The sequence below is a fragment of the Xiphophorus hellerii genome, chromosome 18, assembly GCF_003331165.1.
Source record: "Xiphophorus hellerii strain 12219 chromosome 18, Xiphophorus_hellerii-4.1, whole genome shotgun sequence".
NCBI lineage: Eukaryota > Metazoa > Chordata > Actinopteri > Cyprinodontiformes > Poeciliidae > Xiphophorus > Xiphophorus hellerii.
In genome coordinates, this window is record NC_045689.1 from 31,495,782 (window position 1) to 31,520,289 (window position 24,508).

A 24,508-nucleotide genomic window follows, 5' to 3' on the forward strand; every position below is an offset into this window, starting at 1 on the left:
TTCAAGACGAGGAAAACATCCGAGTTTTACCGTGAGAAGAAGACAGAGTTGGATTTTAGTATTATTTTCCATGTCTATTTGGGAAAAATATTTAGAAACAAACTAAAAGGAATCTTCTAGAGTTAGCATGTATGATGATGACAGTAAATGGACGAGCTAACACATGCTTCTGAGTTAAGTAAATATTTATTATTAACAGGGTAGGCTTGATACATATACTTTAAAACAACCTACTGTTCATGTTTGAGAAGAATTTAAGATTTAGTCAAATTTTGTATTACCACTACTACAACAAATTAGAATTTCAGCTTTGATCTTATAAGTGATGTAAAATTTATGAATACCTGAAATAGTTTTCAACCCTCACCCATTTGCTCTATATAACATTTTTAGAGCTAGATTACATTATTAATACAGTAGCAATAAAATACAAAGCTAGTAGCAGCAGGGTTAACAGTGATGTTTTCTGTCCCTAAAAACAAATCAGTCTTAAAACAAGCATCTTCAGAACACCAGTAAACCAAGTGAATTTAATCATATTGGAGCAGACAGGAGAGATAATGGTAAATATGTATTAGGCTGCATTTATTGCAGTTTTCTGGCCAACCACCGATGACTGACCTTTAAAAAGCCTGACCTTCCAATTCCAATTTTGGCCGATATCAATATTTTTTTGTCTGAAATGTCACTAAATATAGCAAGAAAGCTGCTGAGTTGGCTGAGAGAGGTTATTGCTGTCAACTACTGTTGACAGCCATGTGCAGACATGATGGGCCGGTCTGTCAGTCAAACTTCTCTCACAGGACAGTGGTTGATTTTTAGACCTTTGCTGTGGAAGATAAGATTGGTGGATAAAATCGACTTCACATGTAAATATCTGCTGATCTCCAATCTCCCAATATTAAGGAAATCGGCACCAATAAATCTGTTCACCCCTAATCAGGTAACATTATTGGCTCTAAATGCGTTTTGTTCAGCTGAACTCAAAGCCTGTGAGCCTCACAGCCCACAGGCTCTTTGGGCTGTGAAGGCTGCAGACCCCTGGGCACCACACACAATCCCAAAAAACTGAAAGTCGTGGTTCCGAAGTGAGCTTAAAATGTGAATACAGATGTTTGAAACGAGAAGTTACAGCAGACATTGTTGAATATTCTGAGTCGAACAGTAGCTGAATTTCCGTTTGCTTCACCTCAACCAGGCATGCAGGAAAGGCTGAATAATTCACCAGCCTGCCTTTTTCCCCTCACGCCGTTTGTACCCAACTCCCACAGCAGCCCGCTCAGTGAACGGCTTTGAACCCTTCCCAGCTTGTTTCTCTTTCTTGGATCTGTTTCCAAGGTCACACTCTCCTCCCAGACGCCAGTCCTCGGCTCTTCTCTTTTTAATTCTCCATCTGTTCCCAGAAGCTCCTCAGAAGCTCAGCTGCACTGAGACGTTTCGCAGCTGATCTCCATCTCTGCTTCCCCAGCGCCTGCCTCTGAAACCTGTCGTGGTCACGCTGTTTATCTGTGATCTCTGCTGTGTTCTCTTCCAGCCTGAAGTCTCTGGTGTCAACTGGAGGTCGGAGTGTACAGGCAGCATGTGACTGGTGAGTTTAAACACGTGTTTACATTTATCCATCCTTAGCTAAACCACTAAATGTGGGCACAGCACAAAACACACACTCATCGCAAGTCAAGGTGTGAGAAAACTGTGTGTTGTGGCGCCCTCTGGTGTTGTTTTGTGCTGCATTACATCTGAATATTTCAATAATGAATGTTGAAATAAAAAATTGAAGATATCTATACATTCCGATATTTACCATCTTAAACTGAATGAACTGAGAGGAAAAAATAGATACATCTCTCAGTTGTTAATGACAAGCTAATCTACGAAGCTGCATTAGTTCTACAGGTGAATTATTTATGAGAGGAGAGATGCTGCATAAATGGCTGTCAGTTGTGATTTTATGATGTCAACAAAACATGTCAGGCTTGCAGGAGAGTGAAAGTAGAAAACGTGTGAATGAAGACGCTCTGGTCGGATGAGACCAAACTTTCCCCCCACAGTGAAACATAGACTTGGCAGCATCATGCTGTGGAGATGCTTTTCTTTAGCATGAACGGGGAAACTGGGAGGATGTGCGGGGCTGGATGGTGCTCAGACAAAACCTGCTGGAGGCTCAAAAAGACTTGAAACTGGGGTGGAGGTGCTCCTTCCACCCTAAACATACATCCAGAGCTGTTTGGATTAGAGCAAATTCACTGTTCCCATGTTCTCTGTGGAGCCCAAAGCTTTCAAACGGGCTTTGTAACCCATTTCCAATTTGATACAATTCAGCTTCAATATCTCTTGATCTTGACATGATGAAACTACGAACTGTTGTCAGGCAGGTTCTGTTTAAAAAGTGTAATGTGTCACAGATGATTTCTCAAAGGACACTGTTAAAACTGAAGAATTCTGTAAGGCATTAATGTTTATTATAATGTTTATTGTAATCTCATCATATCTTTGTTAGAAAAAACTGTTGAGAACTACATATCATCTTCCGTTTTTTCACATTCATGCACTAGTTTACCACATACATGAGAGCAGAAATCTGTCCCCACCAGGCTGTTCTCCCATGTGGACGACCCGTTCCTGGACGACCCCCTGCCCAGGGAGTTCGTTCTCTACCTGCGACCCAGCGGGCCGCTCCAGAACCAGCTCTCACACTTCTGGCAGCAGAGCCGGGTCACCTGTGGCAAAAACAAGGCCCACAATATTTTTCCACACATCACTCTCTGTCAGTTCTTCATGGTGAGCTGAAACTACCGGACCCCGTCTCAGCCATGTTCAGTCCGTCCACCACAGGACCGGCCTTCTGACTCCTCTCTTCCTCCCAGTGTGCCGACCCCAAAGTGGAAGCCCTGTGTGAGGCCCTTCAGGCCACCGTTCAGCAGTGGAGGGGCCGCTTCCCCCGCCCGCTGCCTCTGGAGCTCTACACGTCGTCCAACTTCATCGGGCTGTTTGTGGAGGAGCAGGTGGCCGACGTCCTCAGGCAGTTTGCAGCCGACTTCGCCACAGAGGCCGTCAGGAAGACAGGTAGGGTTCTCCAGAGGGACTGTGGGACACAGTGATGTCACTACGCCTGTTTTAGGGGGGCTAGCGTCCCCCTAAAATATTCTCAACTACAGAAACAACCAGTCAGAGCCAGGAGGTGGGTCTTACCACTGCCAGTCATCCTTGTGTACACACTGCTCAGACCCTCCCCCTTCCTCTCTGCTCAGCTGCAGCTAGTTCACCACTAGCCATAAATGCTAATGCTAGGTAGCATTAACATTCTACCTAGTATTAACATTCATAAAATAATTTGGTGGTGTTTTGTTAGCATGTTTTTCTGTTTTGTTTTTGTACAAATTCAATGCAATGTGCTAAAAATATATATATATTTTTTTATCATAAGTATCATTTTTAGCTGTCAGTTACCCTTTACTTCATATCACAATAGTGTGGAAGATCTGGGTAAAATATGGCTGGAACTTCTCTGTTTATGTTGCTGTTTGAGAAATGTCACACACACCCCCCCCCCCCCCCCCCCCCGCCTCCTGGGGACTGAGCCCCCTCGTCCTCAGAACCTAGTGATGCCCCTGGTGGGCAAACACACGGTTTGATAGTAGGTAACTTGTAATGTCCAGACCAGACAAATCCCCCAGAGGCTGACAGTAGAATGACCACCAATCCCCTGTCTCCTCCAGAGGTCAAAGTGGAGCCTCACAAGAAGCAGCTCCACCTGACGCTGGCCTACAACTTCCCCAGTGATCACCTCTCCTCACTGGAGAAGCTGGCCAAGGGCATCGAGGTGAAGCTGGGCTGTGATTGGCTGGCTGTCCTGTTCTCCCGGGACATTCGTTTTGCTAGCCATGAGGTAGCTCACACTGAAAACAAACAAAAAAAACTATGCTTCCCATGTAGGGCTGGGCGATATGGCTTACAAATAAAATCTACGATTTTTTTAAACCAAATCCTGTTTTGAATTAATTGTTTTCTTCGCAGTTTATTTTCTAAAAGAAAAATGACAAAAAATATTTTCAAAAATGGCTTTTATTTCAATCATCCCTTCTGTGAGTTGTATCAGGGCCACACTTAGAGAATTTTTTGTTTAATTACAAGAATATAGTCTTAATGTTAACAGAATAAAGATGCAATTTTAGCAGAAAAAAAATGTCTGAAAATTGAAAAAATTGCTGTAATGAGGGAAAAAAGATCAGGATCTGACAGGAGCAGCTGAGTTCATGGAGTTTTTTCTTCAACGTTGTTTGGACATTTGTTTCAAAGTCCTGCTACAGGCAATAATTTGATGCTGATGTTTTAAACGATGAAGTATTTCCACTAAGTATTTATAAAATGTACACCAAAGTATTTTATTTTTTGTTATTTTTGTGTTGGAGTTCTCATAAAACTACTACTTTATTCTCCTAATATTTCGACTTTATTCTGGTTACAATAAAACTTTATTGTTGTATTATTTCAACTTTATGGTTGCGCGACTTTATTCTCCTATTTAAAAATAAAACATTCTTAGCCTGACCCTAATATTCTGCTGTATTATTTGGTCTTTGACTTTAGCTCAAAGACCAAATAATTAGAAGCTGTAAAACAGGATCGAAGGCCTCGGCTGTGCAGACATCGCTCTGAACTATGAAAACTAAAGGAGTTCATTGGTGGAAAACAAATCTATATATTTCCATAAATTAAATCTTCAAATCGATTTATCGCCCAGCCCTAATTCCATGTCACACATAATGTTCAAACCCTGATCACCTCACAGTCTTAGTTTCCCCGTCATGCCTCTGGATGTGCCTGCAGACGCTGAGGGTCATGTACCCCTACATGCCCCAGAACGATGACGAACTGGAGCTGGTTCCTGGGGATTTTATCTTCACGTCTTCCATGGACCAGACCAGCACCAGCGAGGGCTGGGTCCACGGAACCTCGCTGGCCACCGGCCTGTCTGGGCTCCTGCCGGAGAACTACGTGAGCCTGGCCGACGAGTCTGACACATGGGTGTTTCATGGGTGAGGAGCATCTCCTGCTGACCGGGACATAAATAAGTCAGACAGATGGAAAAGCATGAGGGAACAGCAGCTGCAGTTCTCTGGAGGAGCACTGATTACCCTTCTTTTTTTCTTTTTTTTTACTTTTGGCCGATTTATTCCCCCTGAAAATTCCAAAGTAACAAAGTCCACACTGCACCTTGTAAGCCAGCTGATTCACTTTCAATTTAGGAGTAGAACTGAAGTGAAATAAAATTTCAATTTCAATTCTTCAGATTCATTGCAGCACAGCCTGCTGGAGAAGATCTTTCCTGCCAACAGTCATCACAGTCTTCAATAACTCTTTGAAGAATCTAAATTAATGAGTTACAACCACATTAAATTTCCCTTTGGGATCAATAAAGTACTTTTGAATTTTGAATTGAACTGAATTTTGATTGGCTGTGCACAGAAGCAACTCAGGGCCTGACTGCAACTGGACAAAACTTCAAACTTCAGGATCCTGACTCGGCCCGATGCCTGCCAGATGAAGAGGTTTTGATTCTGAGTTGTAGAACAAACACTTTTAGTTAGTTTTGTGTTTGGCTTCTCCATCACATCAAAAACGAGGGCTGCACCGCCTGCAGTCTTCAGGCCGAATATTGACCTTACCTGACCTGCTGTTTCTGATTTTGGCCGATACTGACTTTTTTTTTTTCTGTCTAAAAAGTAGCTAAATATTGGAACAAAACTGCTAAGTTGGCAACAGCGGGGTGATTACTGTTGACTGCACATGTGCAGATGTGGCCTGGTGGACAGCTTAGATTTGGTCAGAACTTGTTTTGACTGCAACACTTTAGGTGGCTTTTGATAACGTAGAATAATTCTAAATGCAAGGGAAAACGATCAAATATTTTTTGAGTTATTTAGAAGATAATCTCGTAATCACATGTGGCTCCATATGACATTTTGGATATTTGGATCAAAATTCTAGGTACGGAATTGTAATGTATTGTCAGAGCAGAGGAACAAAGTATGAATTATATATATTCTTATAAAATATGCATTTGTATGAGTATGCGGCGCCAGGACAGTCACCACTGTTATTTGTCAACCCCTCCCGGGTTGACAAAGGCTCTCACTGCGATATTATTTTTTTCGGCTCAAAAATGATGCAACCGATTTTTCAGCAGGCATCAGTCAGCTGTCCGTCTTTCTTCTCTCCCCAGCTCCCACTCCTTCTTCAGCTGTGGACCTGGTGATAAAGCTGGTAAGGATAAAGGAATGTTTGACGGCCTGCTGGACAGCAGACGTCCTGACCTCACCGGTCCTGGAGACACGCCTGCTCTCAGTGTGATCTGCCACCCTATGCAGGTACTGGTGGTTGTGATGCTGTCTTTAAAAAGCTACTAGTCCCACTCAGAGATTAGTTCACTTCTAACAAGATATTTTTCTCATAAGTGAAATAATCTGCCAATGGATCTAGTAGTTTGTTTGTTTTTTTAACCAATATTAAGGAATTATTGACTCAAAACAAACTTCTATATCTTCATGAAAAGATAGTTTGGTATTATTGTTAGAGTTCTACCATATTTACACTAGAAATGAGAACAAAAATACTTGGAAAGATTTAGTGTTTTTTCTATGGTTCATGAAATGAGAAGCTTCTCTTTGCGTTGAAAGAAAACCGCCCAGCATTAATTCACCGACAGGAGGCTCATACCTGCTTGTGCAGTGAAATCCAGTTTGTGTTTTGTATAACTCTCAGTTCAAAGCGTTTCCACTACCGTGCCGCTTGCCTGACTCCATCATTTCTGGGCCCGTTTCACTGCAGCAGGTCCTGCGGCTCAGTGGCAGCCACACTCGGCAGCCCAAACGGACGGTGTTTGTGTGCCGGCACGGCGAGAGGATGGACGTGGTGTTTGGGAAACACTGGCTCACTCTCTGCTCGGACGGCAAAGGTGAAACTTCAGACTCTGCCAGGTCTGACTTTACACCAGAGCTCAAGTCTAAACGCATGTCGTTGCTCTGCAGGTAGATACGTACGCTCCAACCTCAACATGCCTCCCAGCCTGCCTCTGTGGGGAGGACAGAGAGACTACGACATGGACGCCCCCATCACTGTGTTTGGGTCCACTCAGGCCCGATTAGTGGGTACGTCAGTGACAGAGTTGTTGGCAATGTGGCTTTTTGAAACATATCCAAGGTAACCGTGTGCTGCCTTCTCAGGCGAGGCCCTGTTGGAGAGCAACACGGTGATAGACTTTGTGTACTGCTCTCCGTCGCTGCGATGTGTTCAGACTGCGCAGAACATCTTGAAAGGTGAGCCGGTTCTGCTCGGCAGTCGGTTCCGACGGCCCTCCGGTCCTCCCTGACCGCCGGGTGTTTGTGTGAGCAGGCCTGCAGCAGGACGGGAAGCTGAAGGTGCGCGTGGAGCCGGGTCTTTTCGAGTGGACAAAGTGGGTGTCAGGAAACTCCATGCCAGCGTGGATCCCCCCCACTGATCTGGCTGCTGCCAACTTCAGCGTAGACACAGCTTACAGGTGAGGGAGATGTCCGTTTCCATGACAACACTTCACATTTCAAGCCTGAAACCACCCTGTTCCAAACGGAGGAGTTAAAGGTTCCTGGAGGTGAACAGACAGACGGGTGCAGTCCTGGTCTGCCACAGAGACTCAGTGATGTTGCATTATAGGATTTCAGACTCGACTCAGACTCCTGGACCAACACTTGAGGTTTTGTAGCAGACTTTAGGAGTCGGTTTGTGCTCTGCAGAATCTAGCTAACCCCAGTTCTATTTAGTCGGCTTTAATCGAACTCTAGTAGATTATTTTTTTTTGGGTTGGGGGGTCCGGTTGGTTTGGGGAAGTGTGAATGTGAAATCAAACTCTGTAGCAGAACAAAAGAGTGAACTTTGGTTCGCCTACAAGCCTAGATATCAGTTCTGTTGAAGTGAACTCTGGTGCGGTTTGAATGCATATGTGAACTCCAAGCAGACCGGACACTTCTCCAAAAGCAGAAAATGGACTACAGCGCAGGGCATTCTGGGTAACTACAAAACAAACATGCCAGTCGAGCACTAGGGGTAGAAATTTCCAGTTCTCCTCGACCAACTCAAACCCACATTTCATTTTAAACACACACACACTCCCATTTCTTTCTGCTAAACGCACCATTTTGTTCCCATGTATGAAAACGTTGGCATTTTGTTCTGTTTTGTGTTGGGGACTCTTCGGGGGGGGAAGTATTTTTATAAATTGTGAAAAATAAATTGCTGCTCAATTATCTGACGTAATTTAATTTAGTTGTTATTTTAAATCTTTGTGTTCCACTCTTTCTGTTTGTTCTGGTTCGGATTCCCATTTGCAGCAGCTGACTTGTAACACACACCAGTTCACACAGACCCCCTGCTGCCTGTTGTTTACTGGAGCTGAAACCCTCCATTGTTTTCTCGCCGCAGATGATGAGTAACATTTAGAAAGTCGCCATAAGTTGTTGGTAGTCGAAGCAGACACCCAAAATGTCCGCCGGGTCGATCTTCTCTCTCCTGAAAGTTGCCTGACGTCATTCTGTCTGTCTGTCTGTCTGTCTCTGCGCAGGCCTCTGATCCCGGCCAGCAAGCTGACCGTGTCCGAGTCCTACGAGAACTACATGAGCCGCAGCTACCAAGTCACCAAAGACATCCTGTCAGACTGCAAAAGCACAGGTAGCCCGAGCTCCTCCGCTGCCGTCGTTGTCGGTGCTCATACGTCGGTGCTGCGCTGACGCTTCGTGTTTTTCTTTCCGCTCTGCGTAGGAAACAACGTGCTGATCGTAGCCCACGCGTCTTCCCTGGAGGCCTGCACGCGGCAGCTGCAGGGCCGCAGCCCCCAGAACGCCAAGGACTTCATCCAAGTCGTACGAAAGGTCCGTCTGCTCCGCGTCAGTTTTGGTTTCCACAGCACACTTTTCTCCTGTCACAGCTCCTCTGGCCAGCTGGCTATGATGACACAGTGCTTTTCAAAAGGGAAGAAGATGAGAGACAAAAATGGAATCCAATAAATTCTTAAATCATACATCTTTTTTTTTGTAAGAAATGCAATCTTTTTTCAATCATTATAAAATATAAGTTAAAATAACTTAAATAGATGGAAGATAGATCAAGCCTTTATCGCCCCACAGGGGGGAAATTAGTCAAACTTCTAGTTAACCAGCAGCCATGCTGGGTTTTTTTTGATTTTACCTAAACAGAGTTTTTTCCTAATCTGTTTAGGCAAAAAAAAAAAAAACTAACCATATGCCATCACATTTTCATCTTTGCTGAAAATGTGACGGAATTAATATAAAAATATTATATATTTTCTTATCAAAAGAGGGGATTGTGATGGAAATGTTTTATCTGGTAATCTATTCAATCTGATGTTGAATAGATTACCAGATAAAATGGAATATATTCTGATGTTGAACATATCAGATATTCCACATCAGAATATATTGAAGATCTTATATTTGGCGTGTCAGATATTCAACGAAATGAAGCTGGCAAAAACATCTGATTTTATTTTTTTTATCAAATAAAATCATGCGATACTTTTGAAATGTTAGAAATCTTAGGATCTACTTTTTCTACAGAATTCGCAGAAATTGATCATTTTAACTCCATAATCATTTTTGTTTGTTTTAAGATGATGAAATCCTGGTTTACGGCCACTGCCTCATATAGATAGTGACCAACCGGCATGCTGGGAGAAATATTTTAAATGTTGTTCCTATATCTTCATATAAGAAAGTTTTCAAAGGTAAATAGAGATTTAGGGGAACCTGACAGTGGAAGTTGGCCACAATCTGATCTGTGCGTCTCTGCTTAGCTACAGTTATAAAAGCTGTGGTTGAAATGACGCTAGAAACCTGGATGTGCTGTGTTTGGTCCTCAGATCCCGTACCTGGGCTTCTGTGCCTGTGAGGAACAGGGAGAGACGGGAATGTGGCAGTTAGTGGACCCTCCTATCCTGCCTCTGACTCATGGACCAAACCACTCCTTCGACTGGAAGGAGACTCTTCTGCAAGAATGACGCCTGCCTGCTCCGAGTCGGTCACAGTGCTTCCCCTGTAACCCGTCCACCTCCACCTGCCCGCCAACAACCAACCCAACAAAATAACTGGAGCTCTTGTCTTCTCAGCCTGTTCAGTAGCTGCTGATTGAGCCAGCAGAGGAAAGGTGAGCAGTCCCAGCAGTGGATTGGCAAACGGTCCCACTCTGCTGGCGTTACGGGGCGACTCAGGACACTGACAGGCTCAGTGGGTTTCTGCTGCTCTGTGTGGAATCTCATGTCAGCGCCGCCTCTGGAATTTGGTCAGATCAACATTGCAAACTCTTTCATGTAATTCTTCTCATGTTGATTTATGCTAAAGCATGTTAGCAGGCTAATATGCTAGCTTAGAACTAAAGCTAAAGCTTGAACTTCAACTTCCTAGTATGCAGTTGGGGGCTTTTTATTTTTCCTCGCTCTCTTTTAGTCATGCCACACCAATATTTTTACCAGCCTGGGGTCTGGCCACCCCATGAGAATTGACGCCACTGGACATATGTATCAACAAAAGGAGCATTGTCTCCCTGTGTGTGTGTCCGTGTGTGTGTTGAAATGCACAGTTTTCTTATTTTATTTCCGGTCTCGGCAGCTGAGGCTCATCACGGTGGGTCTGGCTGCTCGTGGTTTCAGGTCAGATCTCTGCAAACTGAGAAAGTTTCTCCTGTTGCATAATTAACTTTCTTGTCTTAATGAAACTAAGTCAAACAACAAAGTGGACGTGTCACAACAGTCCTAAAAAATGTATCACCCATGTTGATTTTTATGCTTGTTTTTGTTATTTTGTTTTTCAATTCTGCAGATGTCTGATTAGAGTTTTTTTTTTTAATGTATGCCAAAAAACATAAAGAGACTGGAACCGTCCTGATGGTGTAAACAGCAGTGCTCTCCCAAACTGTTGCTACTGATTGTTTTTTGTCCTTCAGCAGCGCTGACGGACTGTAGCAGAGAACATGAGAACGTCTTCATGTTGGGTTCCCAGGAGGCAGCGCGGCCTCCTCCGAACCGTTCAGTGTATTTAATATATAACACACACACACACACAGCTTCGACAGCACATGTTGCACTTAGTGACAATCATCCAGTAGCATCTTGATTCTGGCCCAGCAGCGATTATTGTCCAAAGGTTTGGAGTAGCTGTAGTCATAGCCTGAGAAAGGTCTTCCAGTTTGATCTCTATTTATTTTTAAACCTTTTTTTAAATAAAAAATAATGTGTACAAAGAAAAAAAAAACAATTTTAGATGCATGAAAGAATTTAAGAAGGAGTGTCTCAGGTGTTGCATTTAACACAGGTATTTGCAGCTTTGCATTAACTGACTGTAATGTTGTGCCTCTGAGAGTTCCTGTCTCGTCTCCGTATGTTCTTCATTTCTCGGCTGCAAAAGCCGGAGACACAACGAGGACGTTGTGCTATCAGTTCAACAGATTATCATTTTAATTTTTCTTTTTTTTTTTTTAACAAAATGTTCCAGCTGAAACTTGAATGGATTGTTTGGTCGCGATGCCAGAGTTTGGTTTGAATAGACTCTGAGTCTGGAGCCGTTTCCAGGTTATTCTCAGGTCAGTTTGTGGCTCTACTGGAGGCTGATCCTGACAGAATGTAGGAGGACATCATTTAGAGGAGCCGTCGACTGGAAGGAGGTTCGACATGATCACAGAGGTGCTGGTCTTCTTTTCTGAACGTTTCAAAAGTAAAAGCAAAGAGTCAAAGTTGAGCCCCACAAAGCCGACCAGCGAATCAACAACGGAAAATAAACTGCAGAGACAAATTAAATACAAACTTCTCAGGTCCGTATTCTGTTTTAAAATAAAAGCACTTTCTACTAGTTTAAATAACACATTTCAATCAATTCCAAACGTAATTAGCATACTAAACTGATTTTCTTAAATTAATCCAGTCTTGTAATCTGTATGAGTTTATCATTCATTTCATTTCTAAATCGTTGTTACTGTTCTTTAACCTTTTACAAAACAGGGAGCTAAAACGCCAACTTTCACTTTTTCCATTTTTTTTTAATCACCGACTCCAGTCAAAAGAGGAATATTTCATTTGAGAGATTTTAAAATAAACTCTAAGTCAGTTCTTTCTAAGTCTTGGTAGTGTCCAAGCTCCTAAAAGACTTCACACTCTGCCAAAAACATGCTTTTCATCAGAAAATACCATGAAGGGGGAAGAGGTCTTACTTTTGATCTTCAGTCAGAATCTGAAATTCAGGAACTTCAGAGATGCTCAATGAATCTATATTAATGACCCCTGGACCATCTTGGGATGACAGTTAAATGTCCAAAACATAAATGAGCATAAATTAGAAACTTAAGCCTGGTTCCCCATCATGTTAACCACGTTCTGTCAAAGTTAGAGAATCTTCATAGGTGCAGACAGAGAGTCAGCATAATGTACCACGAGATTTTGTAATGTTATTGTTTGCTCATTGCTGTTACATTTGAGTAGCACTTGCTCAAATATGTTAAAAAAAAACATGTTAGAGTAGCCTGACCGAGCTGGAGATCATAACGTGTATGCTACAGTATCAGAGGCAATCTGATATCTGGGTCATTTAAATGTGATGGATCAGGGAGGTTAAAACATAGCAACTGGTCAGTGATGTAACATCGGCAAAGATGAAAATGTGAGAGAGCAGGATTTGTATCCTGGCCGTTAATAGAACCAAAATGAAATATCTTTCCATTTAGAACCGTCAACAAGCCAATGAAGGACTACGAATGACACCAGGGTGATGACAATTATGGTCTTTCACACACTGGGACCAGTTCGCTGTTTTTTATGTGGAACCTGATCATAACTGTAGACGCTCAGGCAGTTAGAAACGGATGTTAAGTGTTAGTTTGACCGACGCTCGTCTCTGCTGGTGTTTTTATCTCCACAAAAAGGGATTCTTTACATTTTTCTAAGCTGATGTTGAAAAAATACAACTTCGCAATCACAATGTTTCCATCAAATAAGAAACGCAATTAAAATCCCACGTAGTCTGTTCACGCAGTGTCTTTAAAAAAACATCCAGCGCCACGATCCTCCTGCTGCTTCCTGTCGTCTTCTTCACGATTTGCGCCAGTGGCAACATCACTGCTGTGGTTCGTGTGACTCATGCGATGCGAAAAAAATGTTGCCATTGCAATAGACTAACTTGGATATGGCCAAAAAATCCACCTCATCCTAGCTCCAAACGTCTTTTTTCAAGAATTCAAAAAAAAAAAATAGGCATGTTTCCATTAAGTTGATTTATTTTAGAAATGTCAAATTGCCCAATTATATGGTCAGTGAAAATGCATGAGTTATAATTTGCCTACCTGTTGCAGAAAGATGCCATATAACTGTGATTTTTGTGGAAATGTGAATAGATTGTCAGAGCGGCGTAAGACTAAGAGCTAGTTAGGTTTTTTTCTTATTTTAGCCGTTTTCCCTGACTAAATAATGGAGACGTGTTTGTTGGATGGAAAGAGGAACATTCATTTATCCCAGGAGGAGAAGAAAAGGAAGAGGAGAGCCATGTGAAGAAGACTTGGTGGAAGAAGCCATATTTTTCCTGCATTTCTTATTTATTGTCTGAACATATCAAATGTGTACAGCATATAAAAAGTTCCACCATTTCAAGCCAAAATATATATGTTAGTATGTAATTAAAAAGTGAAGCGTGCGTATGTGTGCAGTTTGTGACTTTTTTTTGTCCACTTTTGCAAACACGCAGCTATCAAAGAGAAATGGCTACTTTTTAAAAAAGCTTCCATATTTTCATATGCACAGATGTCTGGGGGAAAGAAGCAGGGCCAGCATATGATTTTTTTTTTGTGTGTGTGACGATCTCCATTTGGTTTTTAAATTGTACTTTTGATCCAGTTGCTATGAAAACAGGCAAACATTCTTTCCTCGGCAATAACTTTTAAGAGAGAAAGCTATCCATTGTTCATTTGTGGTTTTCATCTAACAGTAATTTAACAGCCGGACAGCTTCATCGTTCTGCCTAGTCTGGATATTTCTGCTCTTGCTTCTGTTACAATTATAAATGTATTCACATCCAACCTTTAAATAAAAGAGAACATCATTCTTTGGATACTGAAAAACAGAGACTCGCTTTGTGATTTCAAAATAAGCTGTGTTTATAAGCCATTAAACACAATTGTGGTCGTAATGTGCCAAAATGTTAAAAAGCTCACGGAAAAATGACGATGCACTTTACTGAATGGGTGGCTTTTTCCCCCCCACATCAGAAAGGACTTCAGTTTCAAAACTAAATAGAAATCCAAGCCAATAAAATAAAGTGCCTTCAACTGTCACTGAACTGATAACTGATGTTTTTATTTAAAATGAATGTGGACGGCAACAGGCAGGAGGAGTTCTGCCAGGCTGAGAGGGAGGAGGTAGGTGGAAACAGGAAGAACTGTTTTAATAATTATTCAAAAGGTCAAATTAAATGTCTAGAGTTAGTTAACGAGGGGAAAAAGTCATTGTAACGAGTAAACAGAACACAAAAGAATTACAAAGATATTTGAAGTTATAGTTTTAAAAAATATTGCTACTTTGGTTAAAAAAGAAAAACTAAATAACAACCTCTAACAGCTAGCTTTATCATAAATTGTGTCAATGGAAAGTTAATTGAACAGATAAACTGAATTTCTCCACAGACTGTTTAACTATTAGGTAATAAATGTTTAAATAAAAAAATTAATTATGGAAAACTACACTTCCTCTCAGCTGTTACTGTTATTATTCATGCCATGCTAGGCTAACTATCTGCTAACATTTGCTCTTAGAGTAACTGATGAAACTTTTAAGTGAAGCTTTGAGTGAGAAAGAAATGAAACCAGAATATTTCTGTGTCACAGAAAAACAGATTTATATGGAAGCTTTTAACTGCCAGAAATAGAAAATGAATACAGGAGCGGTATCTCTTTAAAACGTGACAGTTTCTCATTATAACAAGACGAGTCATTATTGTCTTGTTAAAAAGGTATAAAAGGAGCTCCCTTTAACACTCCGTCTTCCCACTCCGTTTCTTCCAGATGACAGCACAACATCCTGTGAGGCTTTGCCAACATAAACAAGTTTTATTTTTTTATTATGATACAAAATACTGCTCTTATGCTATTTCCAATCTCTGGCATTTAAGGGCTTTGGTGGTTCACTCATGTCTATGGAAAAATAAACCCTGAGGCACAGTTCAGCCTAAAATTACTGAAACTTTCCGCAGATTTAGTTAAGATGGATTAATATTAAGATTTTTCTAAAATACTTTTCTTTCTGGAAGTGATATCAGTGTTTGAAATGGACCAGCCAGAGTCCAGACTTGAAGATGAAAGAGCTCATGTGTCAAACTCAAGGCCAGTGGGCCTAATCTGGCCCACCATTAGTATTTATGTGGCCCTCTAGAACTTCCAAGATAAAAGATAAAGGAAAATTAAACACTGGTAAAAAAAAAAACGTTGTAAAAGGGTCAATAGAGGAATCTTTTACCTCTGTTATGTTGTGATGACATCCTGTGGACGGAGTTTCAGAAAGGACAGGCGTTTTTAAAGAAACAGAGGCCCAATTTCAAGGAATTCATATTTGAATTATATTGTATTTTTTTATAACAACTGAAGGTCATAGTTACTTTATTGTGTTATAAAATAGCTCTATGTACCTAGAAAACACATAATACTAACCTTTTAACATTTTAAGAGTTTATTAATGGGTGGTTTTATGAATACATTCTGCCACAACCAACCCTTAAGAATATTTGTGACCTTAATATGGCCCAAAATGAAAATAATTTTGAAACCCCATAGAGAATCTGTGGAGGGGGCCCAAGGAAAAAAAAAAGTTTTTTGTTGCTGTAATCCCAAGAGAATTATTAGTGAGAAGGGTCAACATATTGTAAATGGCATGGGCTTTTTTTTTTTTTTTTGAAATTGATACTACTTTTACATTGTTACATTTTTTTTTTTCCAGATATCTGCCTTGCACTCTACCGTAACTTCAATAGTACCGTGCTGATGTGTTCTGTGGTTTCAGCAACATGAAAAAGTTTGAACTTTGCGAGACAGCTGAATATTGCGTCATGGCGGACGATGCTGAAGAAGACACGGAGTGCAGTAGATGGCCCACGGCTCCAGACGGCTACATCCCCAACTCCATAATCAGAAGCTGGAAGAAGAAACAAAAAAGTTCCAGCGGGGAAGACTTCTGGCAGCAATTCTTTTCCACCAGTGTGTACATTGAACTGGGCGAGGAAGAGGAGAGAACTGCTGACGAGGTCTTCTACTCTTATTTCGATGTGGATGAGATCGATATTCCTGCTGAGATGGAAAGGAAGAAGTCAGTAAGAGACAGGTCGCCAAGCACGCGGAAATCAAGCAGAGTGGGAAAAAAACCCCCTGGAAGAAAGGTTTCAGTTAAACCAAAAACAAGTCAGAAGAGAAAGGAGAGCGAATATGGGTCTGATATGCAGCCGAGGAGGAGTCTGAAAACTTCTAGAAGAAGTCTGGTGTCTCAGAAGTCAGGTCAAAGAAGAAGTGGCAAGTAAGCAATCAAACACAAAGATGACTTTAAATCCACAAACATGCCCAAATGTGAACTACAATTCAGTCTAGGTGTTTGTGTGTGATAGACTTTCCAAAGCAGGAACTGAAGAGGGCAGACCTCCTGTGTCACAGAAAGATCTGCTGGACAGGACAGGGCTTGGTGAAGGCGCTGAACTTGGGCTTGGTGAAGGCGTCCAACGTCCACTTCAATCTGACTCCATGTTTGATTCAGCAGGCCAACAATTCGACACCAAACCTGGAGGTGAAAGGAATTAATGCTCATGTGTATGAACATGTATGGTTCCTTACAATACAAACATTTACACTTTTTTTGTATTTTTTGCAGAGGGGCAGCAGCCTTCTGTTGACTATTCGGATGCTGACATCTCAAAGCAAGGTGACATACGAGAGCCCTTCATTCGGCCATCATAGCATAAAGTTGACATCAAAAGCACAGCATTCAAAACAAAAGTTGACTAACTTATTATGAGCTGCAAAATGTTCCCTTCTGAGGACATATTGGGAAGTAAGGGACACTTAAAATGCAATGCCCTGTCATTCAAATTCAAAAATACTTCATTATTCCCAAAGGGAAATTAAATGTTGTTGTAACTCAATAATTTAGATTATTCAAAGATCCATTGAAGATGGTGATGGCTGCTGAGAGGAAATATTTTCTGTAGTGGTCTGTATTGCACTGAAGCTGAAGAAATCTCTGACTGAAGACAGAAGTCTTGGGCAGGCAGATGAGACCTTCCCAAGATGCCTGGGAAGGACTGTCTCATGACTGTCCTCTTCATGAGACAGTCTCATGAAGAGGAGACTGTCTCCTCATAGACAGGGCTGTCTATGATTTTCTTGATCCTATGAAGGACTCTTCTTTGCATCGTCATCTCCAGAGGTTCCATAGAACCAGAGCAGAACCAGCCTTCTTTATCAGGTTGTTGAGCCTTCTTAGGTCCCTGGCTCTGATGCTGCTGACCCAACAGATGACGGCAGAAGAGATGACGCTCTCAGCAACAGATTTATAGAAGATCAGCAGCACCTTACTGCAAACCTTGAAGGATCTTAGCTTCCTCAAGAAGTACAGTCTGCTCTGTCCCTTCTTATACAAGCTTCACTGTTGCGTCTCCAGTCCAGTCTGTTGTCAACGCGAACACCGAGGTATTTATATTCCTCGACCACCTCTACGTCTTCTCCCATGATGGAAATAGGGTTTGATCTAATCCTGTTCCTCCTGAGATCAAAATCATCTCCTTTATTTTGTTCACGTTTAAAATAAGATTATTGTTCCCACACAAAGCATGTCATGGTGTGCCAACATGCTGCCAATTAACACCAGACACTGATACATTTATACCTGAAGCTAATTAACAATGCCTGGTGGCTTCTCCAAAACATCAACTATTTCCCCTAAATCACTTTGTAACAAGTTAGGCCGTATGTTAATGGTTATTGTCCATTTGGAAGACCCATATGTGCCTAAGATTTAAATTCCTGTCTGATGTCTTTAGATGTTGATTTGATATTTCCACATCATTTTATTTTTTATTTTATTTTATGAAGTGTTCCATACACAGGAGCTCCTCCATACAGTTCCTCCTGAGCAACAGGAGGAACTGGTGCACAGCACCACAGCTCTTACGTAACTCACAATTGGGATGGTCTTCTCAGGCACTGCAGTTTCCTCACTTTTTCTTCAAATGTAACTTTGACCATAGCAATAAACATTTGAGCTTTAGTTTAATCAAATCACAGGATATGTCTTCAAAAGCTATGGTGTCTGTCCCTGAGTGCATTTACAAACTGTGATTTGTTTGAGATTTATGAATTTATTTGGCAGGGACAATTAATTTCAATTTATATTTCTTCAAATGTGTGCCATTAGGATTTATATATTTGTAAATGTGTGATGATATTTATGAGCCCTGGACAGTACGAAGTAACAATCCATCTCCTTTGTTTCTCATGTAGCTTTAGATGATCAAACACAGATCAGTACCACAGAAACTCCTTTACCAAAGGCTCCTCCTCCAACTCCAGAGGATAACAAATTAAAACGGAAGGTGACCTTCCAACTGCCTGAAGATGAAGATCTTCTGCTGTCCACTGATAAATATGACAGTGGAGAGCACTACAAGATGGCGCTCAGTACAAAGGTTATGTCACTCTTTAAAAAGCAAAGAGAAACATTCTCTCCTCAAATGAAAAGAGCTAAGATTAGTTCTGGAAGAAGAAAGTCTGGAAGGGAAAGCTTTAGTTCTAGAAGAAGAAGGTCTGGAAGGGAAAGCTTTAGTTTTAGAAGAAGAGGCTTTAGTTCTGGAAGAAGAAAGTTTAGTTCTGGAAGGGGAAGCCTTGTTTCTAGAGGAAGAAGGATTGATTTTAAAAAGAGAAAGTCTAGCACTGGAAAGGGACAGATAAGTCTTACAATGGCACTGCATTTGCCACTTGCTCATTTCTCTACAGGAATAAATAGAGGGACCAGGCCTATCAGAGGCAAATCTCGAGTTACTGTTCCATTGTCCACCACATCCCGGAAGCAGCTCAAAGTTCAACCTGAAAGTCCTCCAGACACTGCTGATGACAGTATTCCTCCTTCTCTATCCTTCGGCCCTATCAGCGACAATAGGGCCCTTCCTGAATGGAGGAAGAACATGTACAAAGTGATTGCTCTCAAGGGTTTCCGTTCTTCACGGGCACAAAGGCGGTTTTCTATGGAGTATCCAGATGAGTCTTCCATTGCATCTAAACTCTCAGTAAAAATCCCCATCCTCCAACAGGGACAAGCTGAAGAATCCCAACAGGAGAAGCAGGAGATTGAATTGAAAAAGAGCACAGAGCCAACTCGCCAACAACCCAGCAAAGAGCAGTTTGCAGCAGAACATCCACAGGAGTCTCCTGGTGCATCTGAGCCTTCAGTACCCACCCCTGACCTCCAACAGGGTCAAGCTGAAGAATCCCAACAGGAGATTGAATTGAAAAAGAGCACAGAGCCAACTCGCCAACAACCCACCGAAGGGCAGTTTGCAGCAGAGCTTCAACAGGAGTCTGCTGGTGCATTTCAGCCTTCAGTAACCACCCCTGAGCTCCAACAGGGTAAAGCTGAAAAATCCCAACAGAAGATCCAATTGAAAAAGAGCACAGAGCCAACCCACCGACAACCTGCCAAAGAGGAGCAATCTGCTCGTGCATCCCAACCCTCAGTAACCACTCCCACGCACCAAAAATTGAAACCAGAGATCCAATTGAAAAAGAGCACAGAGTCAACCTACCAACAACCTACTGAAGGGCAGTTTGCGGCATATCATCTAGGGGAACTTCCCGTTGTATCAGAATCCTTAACAGTTAAACCCATTATCCCAAAGCCTCGACCAAATTTGACAAAGGTGTTCAAATTGACGACGACAACAGAGCCAACCCAACAACAACCTACCACAGAGCAGTTTACTGCAGAGCATCAACAGGCTTTTACCCATGCATACCAACCTTCCACCCCCATGCTCCAAAAGGGTCAATCTGAAGCATCCTTAAGGGTGGGGCAGGAGATCGAATTGAAGGAGAGCACAGAGCCAACCCACCAAAGGCCACGTTTATATGGAGAATCTACAGGAGCCTCCCCATATGCAGAAGCCACTCCATATGAAGGAGCTCCCCCATACACAGAAGCTGCCCCATTCATAGGAGCCCAATCATATACAGGAGCTCCCCCATACCCAGGAACTACACCACACGCAGGAGCTCCCCCATACCCAGGAACTACACCATACGCAGGAGCTCCCCCATACCCAGGAACTACACCACACGCAGGAGCTCCCCCATACCCAGGAACTACACCATACGCAGGAGCTCCCCCATACCCAGGAACTACACCATACGCAGGAGCTCCCCCATACCCAGGAGCTATACCATACCCAGGAGCTACACCATACCCAGGAACTACACCATACCCAGGAACTACACCATACCCAGGAACTACACCATACGCAGGAGCTCCCCCATACCCAGGAGCTACACCATACCCAGGAGCTACACCATACCCAGGAACTACACCATACCCAGGAACTACACCATACCCAGGAACTACACCATACACAGGAGCTACCCCTTACACAGAGCCATTCCCTTTTACAGGAGCTCCCCCATACCCAGGAACTGCCCCATATACAGGAGCTGCCCAATCCACAGGAGCACCCCCATACCCAGGAGCTCCCCCATACCCAGGTGCTCCCACACATACAGGAGCTCCCCCATACACAGGAGCTCCCCCATACCCAGGTGCTCCCACACATACAGGAGCTGCCCCATCCACAGGCGCTCCCACACATACAGGAGCTCCCCCATACCCAGGAACTGCCCCATACCCAGGAGCTCCCCCATACCCAGGCGCTCCCACACATACAGGAGCTCCCCCATACCCAGGAACTGCCCCATACCCAGGAGCTCCCCCATACCCAGGTGCTCCCACACATACAGGAGCTCCTCCATACCCAGGAACTGCCCCATACCCAGGAGCTCCCCCATACCCAGGAACTGCCCCATACCCAGGAGCTCCCCCATACCCAGGTGCTCCCACACATACAGGAGCTCCCCCATACACAGAAGATTTCTCACATACAGGAGCTGGTCCATACACAAGAGGTCTCCCATACACAGGAGTCTCTTCGTTACAACTCACTGAAGGGCAATTTGCTGCCAAGTATCCACAGAAGCCTCCCTGTGCATCCCGACCTACAATAACCATGTCCATGCTACAATGTGGCCCAGCTTACACCGCCCTTAGGGAGCTAAGAGTGGTTAAGGATCTAAGGATGGCACAGAAGAGTCAACTGAAAGACAGCAAAGAACCAACCCACCCAAAGTCAATTTTCTATACAGCATACACAGGAGCCTTCCCATTCAAACTTCCCAAAGTGCAGTTTGCTGCAGAGCATCCACAGGAGCCTCCCCATGTCAGTTTACGAAAGGATGGTTTGCTGCAGAGTATCCCCAGGGGTCTCCCCGTGCCAACCCATCGAAAGGCTGTTTGCGGCACTGAAACAGGAACTTTCCCATGCCAACCCACAGAAGTGCAGTTTGCTGAGGAGCAACCACAGGAGCCTACTCATGCATCCCAACATTCAAAAACAATGCTGCGACGGGGTCAAGCTGAACCAACCCAAAGGGTAGTGCAGGAGGTCCAATTGAAAACCAGCTCAGAGCCAGCCCAATGTTCCTTCAGTCAAGTGGTCCCTTTGGCTTCTCGACAAAACTTCATCACCTCACGTAAATGTGGGAAGACACAGTATGGAAAACTGCAGTTTGACTGGATGAGGGGTTCATTAAAGTGAAAACTGATTTGTTTCAAGAAAACAAAGTAAAGTACCTTGTCTGTGTTATCTTTTCTTACATGATTTCTTTGTAAAAGAAATCATGTAAGAATTATTTCTTTATACAACTTGAATCAGCTTAGCTACTTGTTTTACTCCACATGGAATTATTTCTAGAAAATGTTTTCATTCATATGGATGTGCAGAGAGCACCCTAAAATGCTATTTTCCCTCCGGATCTATGGGTGGCACCATAGATCCCATAGATCTATGGATCTATCCATAGTTTGTTTGACGTGGCAACAATTGCTTGCCCTCCAGTGAAGTGACGGGCGAAATTTGTGGATGTGAAATTATGAGCTGGTACATATAGACATGTACGTGCAAGCTAGAGGCGATATACAAGAACGTTAAAAATAAAAATTTAAACTTTTGTCGATGCTACTTTTGCTGTCGTGTTCCGTGTGTTTGGTTCAACCAGTGTGGGAGAAACCGCTCTCTTTCCGCTGTTGTTCTTCGGTCCCTGTGTTGACCCCATTACTCTTCGCGAGCTTGCAGTTCAATAGTGGCGCTTTTCCATGAGTGTCATAACCTGCTCGGTCTGACCCGGCCTGACCCGGTCTGACCCGGCCTGACCCGGTCTGACCCGGCCACATTCATTCCCCATTGCTCTGTTCTCTGATTTTCTCAGAGGTAGTGCTATCCACACCGAGCCGAAGCGATATGATTGACAGCTGACCACATTCGTTGATTGGCTCGTGATTACTTCACAGCAAAAGTGCCAAAACCTCATTATAGTGTCGCTGTGGGACCGCGGACATGCCATCCATCAGAGAACTGTTCGGTTTGGAGGAGCGTAATTATCAATGCAGCCACGAGCAGCGCCAGGAACGTATATGTTACGTTTTGGAGGGGAATTACTTTAACTGAGCAGACCAGCTAGCAGCTTCTCGCTCTGGAGAACAGAAGATAAAGAAGAGAGTAACGACGAAGTTGTGGTCAGAGGTCCGTCGAGCTGCAGGTCTTCATAGATTGTGTCTGGAGTGTCGCGCGCGCTTCTGATCGATTCTCTGTAAAACATATAATCATGTCAGGGTTGTAACTTTCGGTTTTAATGGCAGCTGCTGTTAGAAAAAGACAGAATTGTCAAATTAATAAATAAAAGAGGTCTTGTGTGGAGTTCTTTTTTTGTGTGTGTGTCGTTTTTTAAAGTTGTTTTCAGTCAGCAAACACAGGTTTCCAACACATTGTGTGTATGTATCATATATCATGGCTGATATAAAAGAATGGAAACTGGCAGCAGGGCATAAAAAAATGAAGACTTTCTGAAGTGAAGGCTTTCTGGAAAACCCCGTTCTAATGTAAAGTTTGACAGATTACTGGATAAAAGAAATTTCTAGTTGATAGACTGATTTGGTGGCTCAGACGATCACACATAGCAATCTTTGAGAATTTGAAAACATTTGGTCTTTTATTTGCCAAAGTTATGAGGGGGGAACCAAATATTTCAGCTGCCTGAAATAATCTGTCCCCCCTCTATAACACGGGAGCTAATTATTTTTTCATAAGGAAATAAGATGCAAATGCAAAGTGATAACATCCCAGCATATAATCTTAAAATTGCAAGACAACGACTGTATCCACTGATCCACAGTCACCCCAAGGTTTCCCCCAGTGAATTATAAGCATTGCGGCCCAACATGCTTCACTTTACTGTTTAACATAACAAATAATGTTAAACACACTTTATTGACAAATGTTTCAAATCACAAGAAAAACATGTTTTTTGCTATGCTAGGCTGTTATTGCTAGAAAAGTCTGTTGATTAAACTAGAAATTAAAGCTGAAAAAAACATTTATAACCAGCATCACCTATTTATTTATTTTTTTCACTGGGAAGACCCAGGACACGCTGGAGGGACTATGTCTCCCGGCTGGCCTGGGAACGCCTCGGGATTCCCCCGGAGGAGCTGGAACAAGTGGCTGGGCAGAGGGAAGTCTGGGCCTCCCTGAAGCTGCTAACCCCACAACCTGACCCCGGATAAGAGGAAGAAAATGGATGGATGGATGGAAAAATAACACGCTTAAACTAGAAAAATTAGACGAGAAACACAGCATCAAACTAACTGTACTGATGAAAACATTAACCCTTACTGAGAAGTATCAAAGAAACAGAGCATAAGAGTACTTTTTTAGGAGGCAGATATGCAGCCGACTTCAGCATAAATCCTACAGCTTACACAGATGGCACCTGGATCAAAGAGAAGCAATTACATTTTGAGCAATGGCTTAGAAATATGGAGCGTAGCATTATATGACGCCATTTCCATTACAATTTGACATAGTTTCACTTAGTGCCACCATCTTCCATATTGAATATCATCTGTTCTCAGAATTTGCCATGCTTTCAAACCCTGGCACCCGAGAACTACCACACACAGATGTTCCTGGTACAGACTCACATTTATGGATAAATCAGTGAGAGAACAGTTACTGATCTACAAATGTCTGCACGTATTTTTAGATCATATATGAGGATTGATAAAGTGAATATATATATATATATATATATATATATACATATATATATATATATATATATATATATAAATATATTAGAA

General features: G+C 42.6%; 1 protein-coding gene and 1 long non-coding RNA gene across 2 annotated transcripts in view; one reads left to right on the top strand and one right to left on the bottom strand.

Annotated features, from left to right (window-relative positions):
• Nucleotides 1–13,722, top strand: part of ubash3bb (ubiquitin associated and SH3 domain containing Bb) — a 48,944-nt gene extending 35,222 nt beyond the window's left edge. Inside the window, exons 2-14 of the mRNA XM_032590349.1 lie at nt 1,535–1,588; nt 2,592–2,778; nt 2,865–3,063; nt 3,717–3,886; nt 4,828–5,036; nt 6,224–6,368; nt 6,829–6,955; nt 7,029–7,148; nt 7,224–7,316; nt 7,393–7,537; nt 8,594–8,700; nt 8,791–8,900; nt 9,908–13,722. Of these exons, the coding sequence (XP_032446240.1) occupies nt 1,535–1,588; nt 2,592–2,778; nt 2,865–3,063; nt 3,717–3,886; nt 4,828–5,036; nt 6,224–6,368; nt 6,829–6,955; nt 7,029–7,148; nt 7,224–7,316; nt 7,393–7,537; nt 8,594–8,700; nt 8,791–8,900; nt 9,908–10,045 (1,804 nt within the window). The 3' untranslated portion in view covers nt 10,046–13,722. The remainder of the gene's footprint in view (nt 1–1,534; nt 1,589–2,591; nt 2,779–2,864; nt 3,064–3,716; nt 3,887–4,827; nt 5,037–6,223; nt 6,369–6,828; nt 6,956–7,028; nt 7,149–7,223; nt 7,317–7,392; nt 7,538–8,593; nt 8,701–8,790; nt 8,901–9,907) is intronic.
• A 104-nt stretch (nt 13,723–13,826) lies between these two features.
• Nucleotides 13,827–24,451, bottom strand: LOC116737294 (uncharacterized). The gene is made up of 2 exons (XR_004342771.1): nt 22,809–24,451; nt 13,827–16,837 (listed from the first exon to the last, which is right to left on the bottom strand). It is a non-coding gene; the product is annotated as an uncharacterized LOC116737294 (long non-coding RNA).
• Nucleotides 24,452–24,508: the final 57 nt, after the last annotated feature.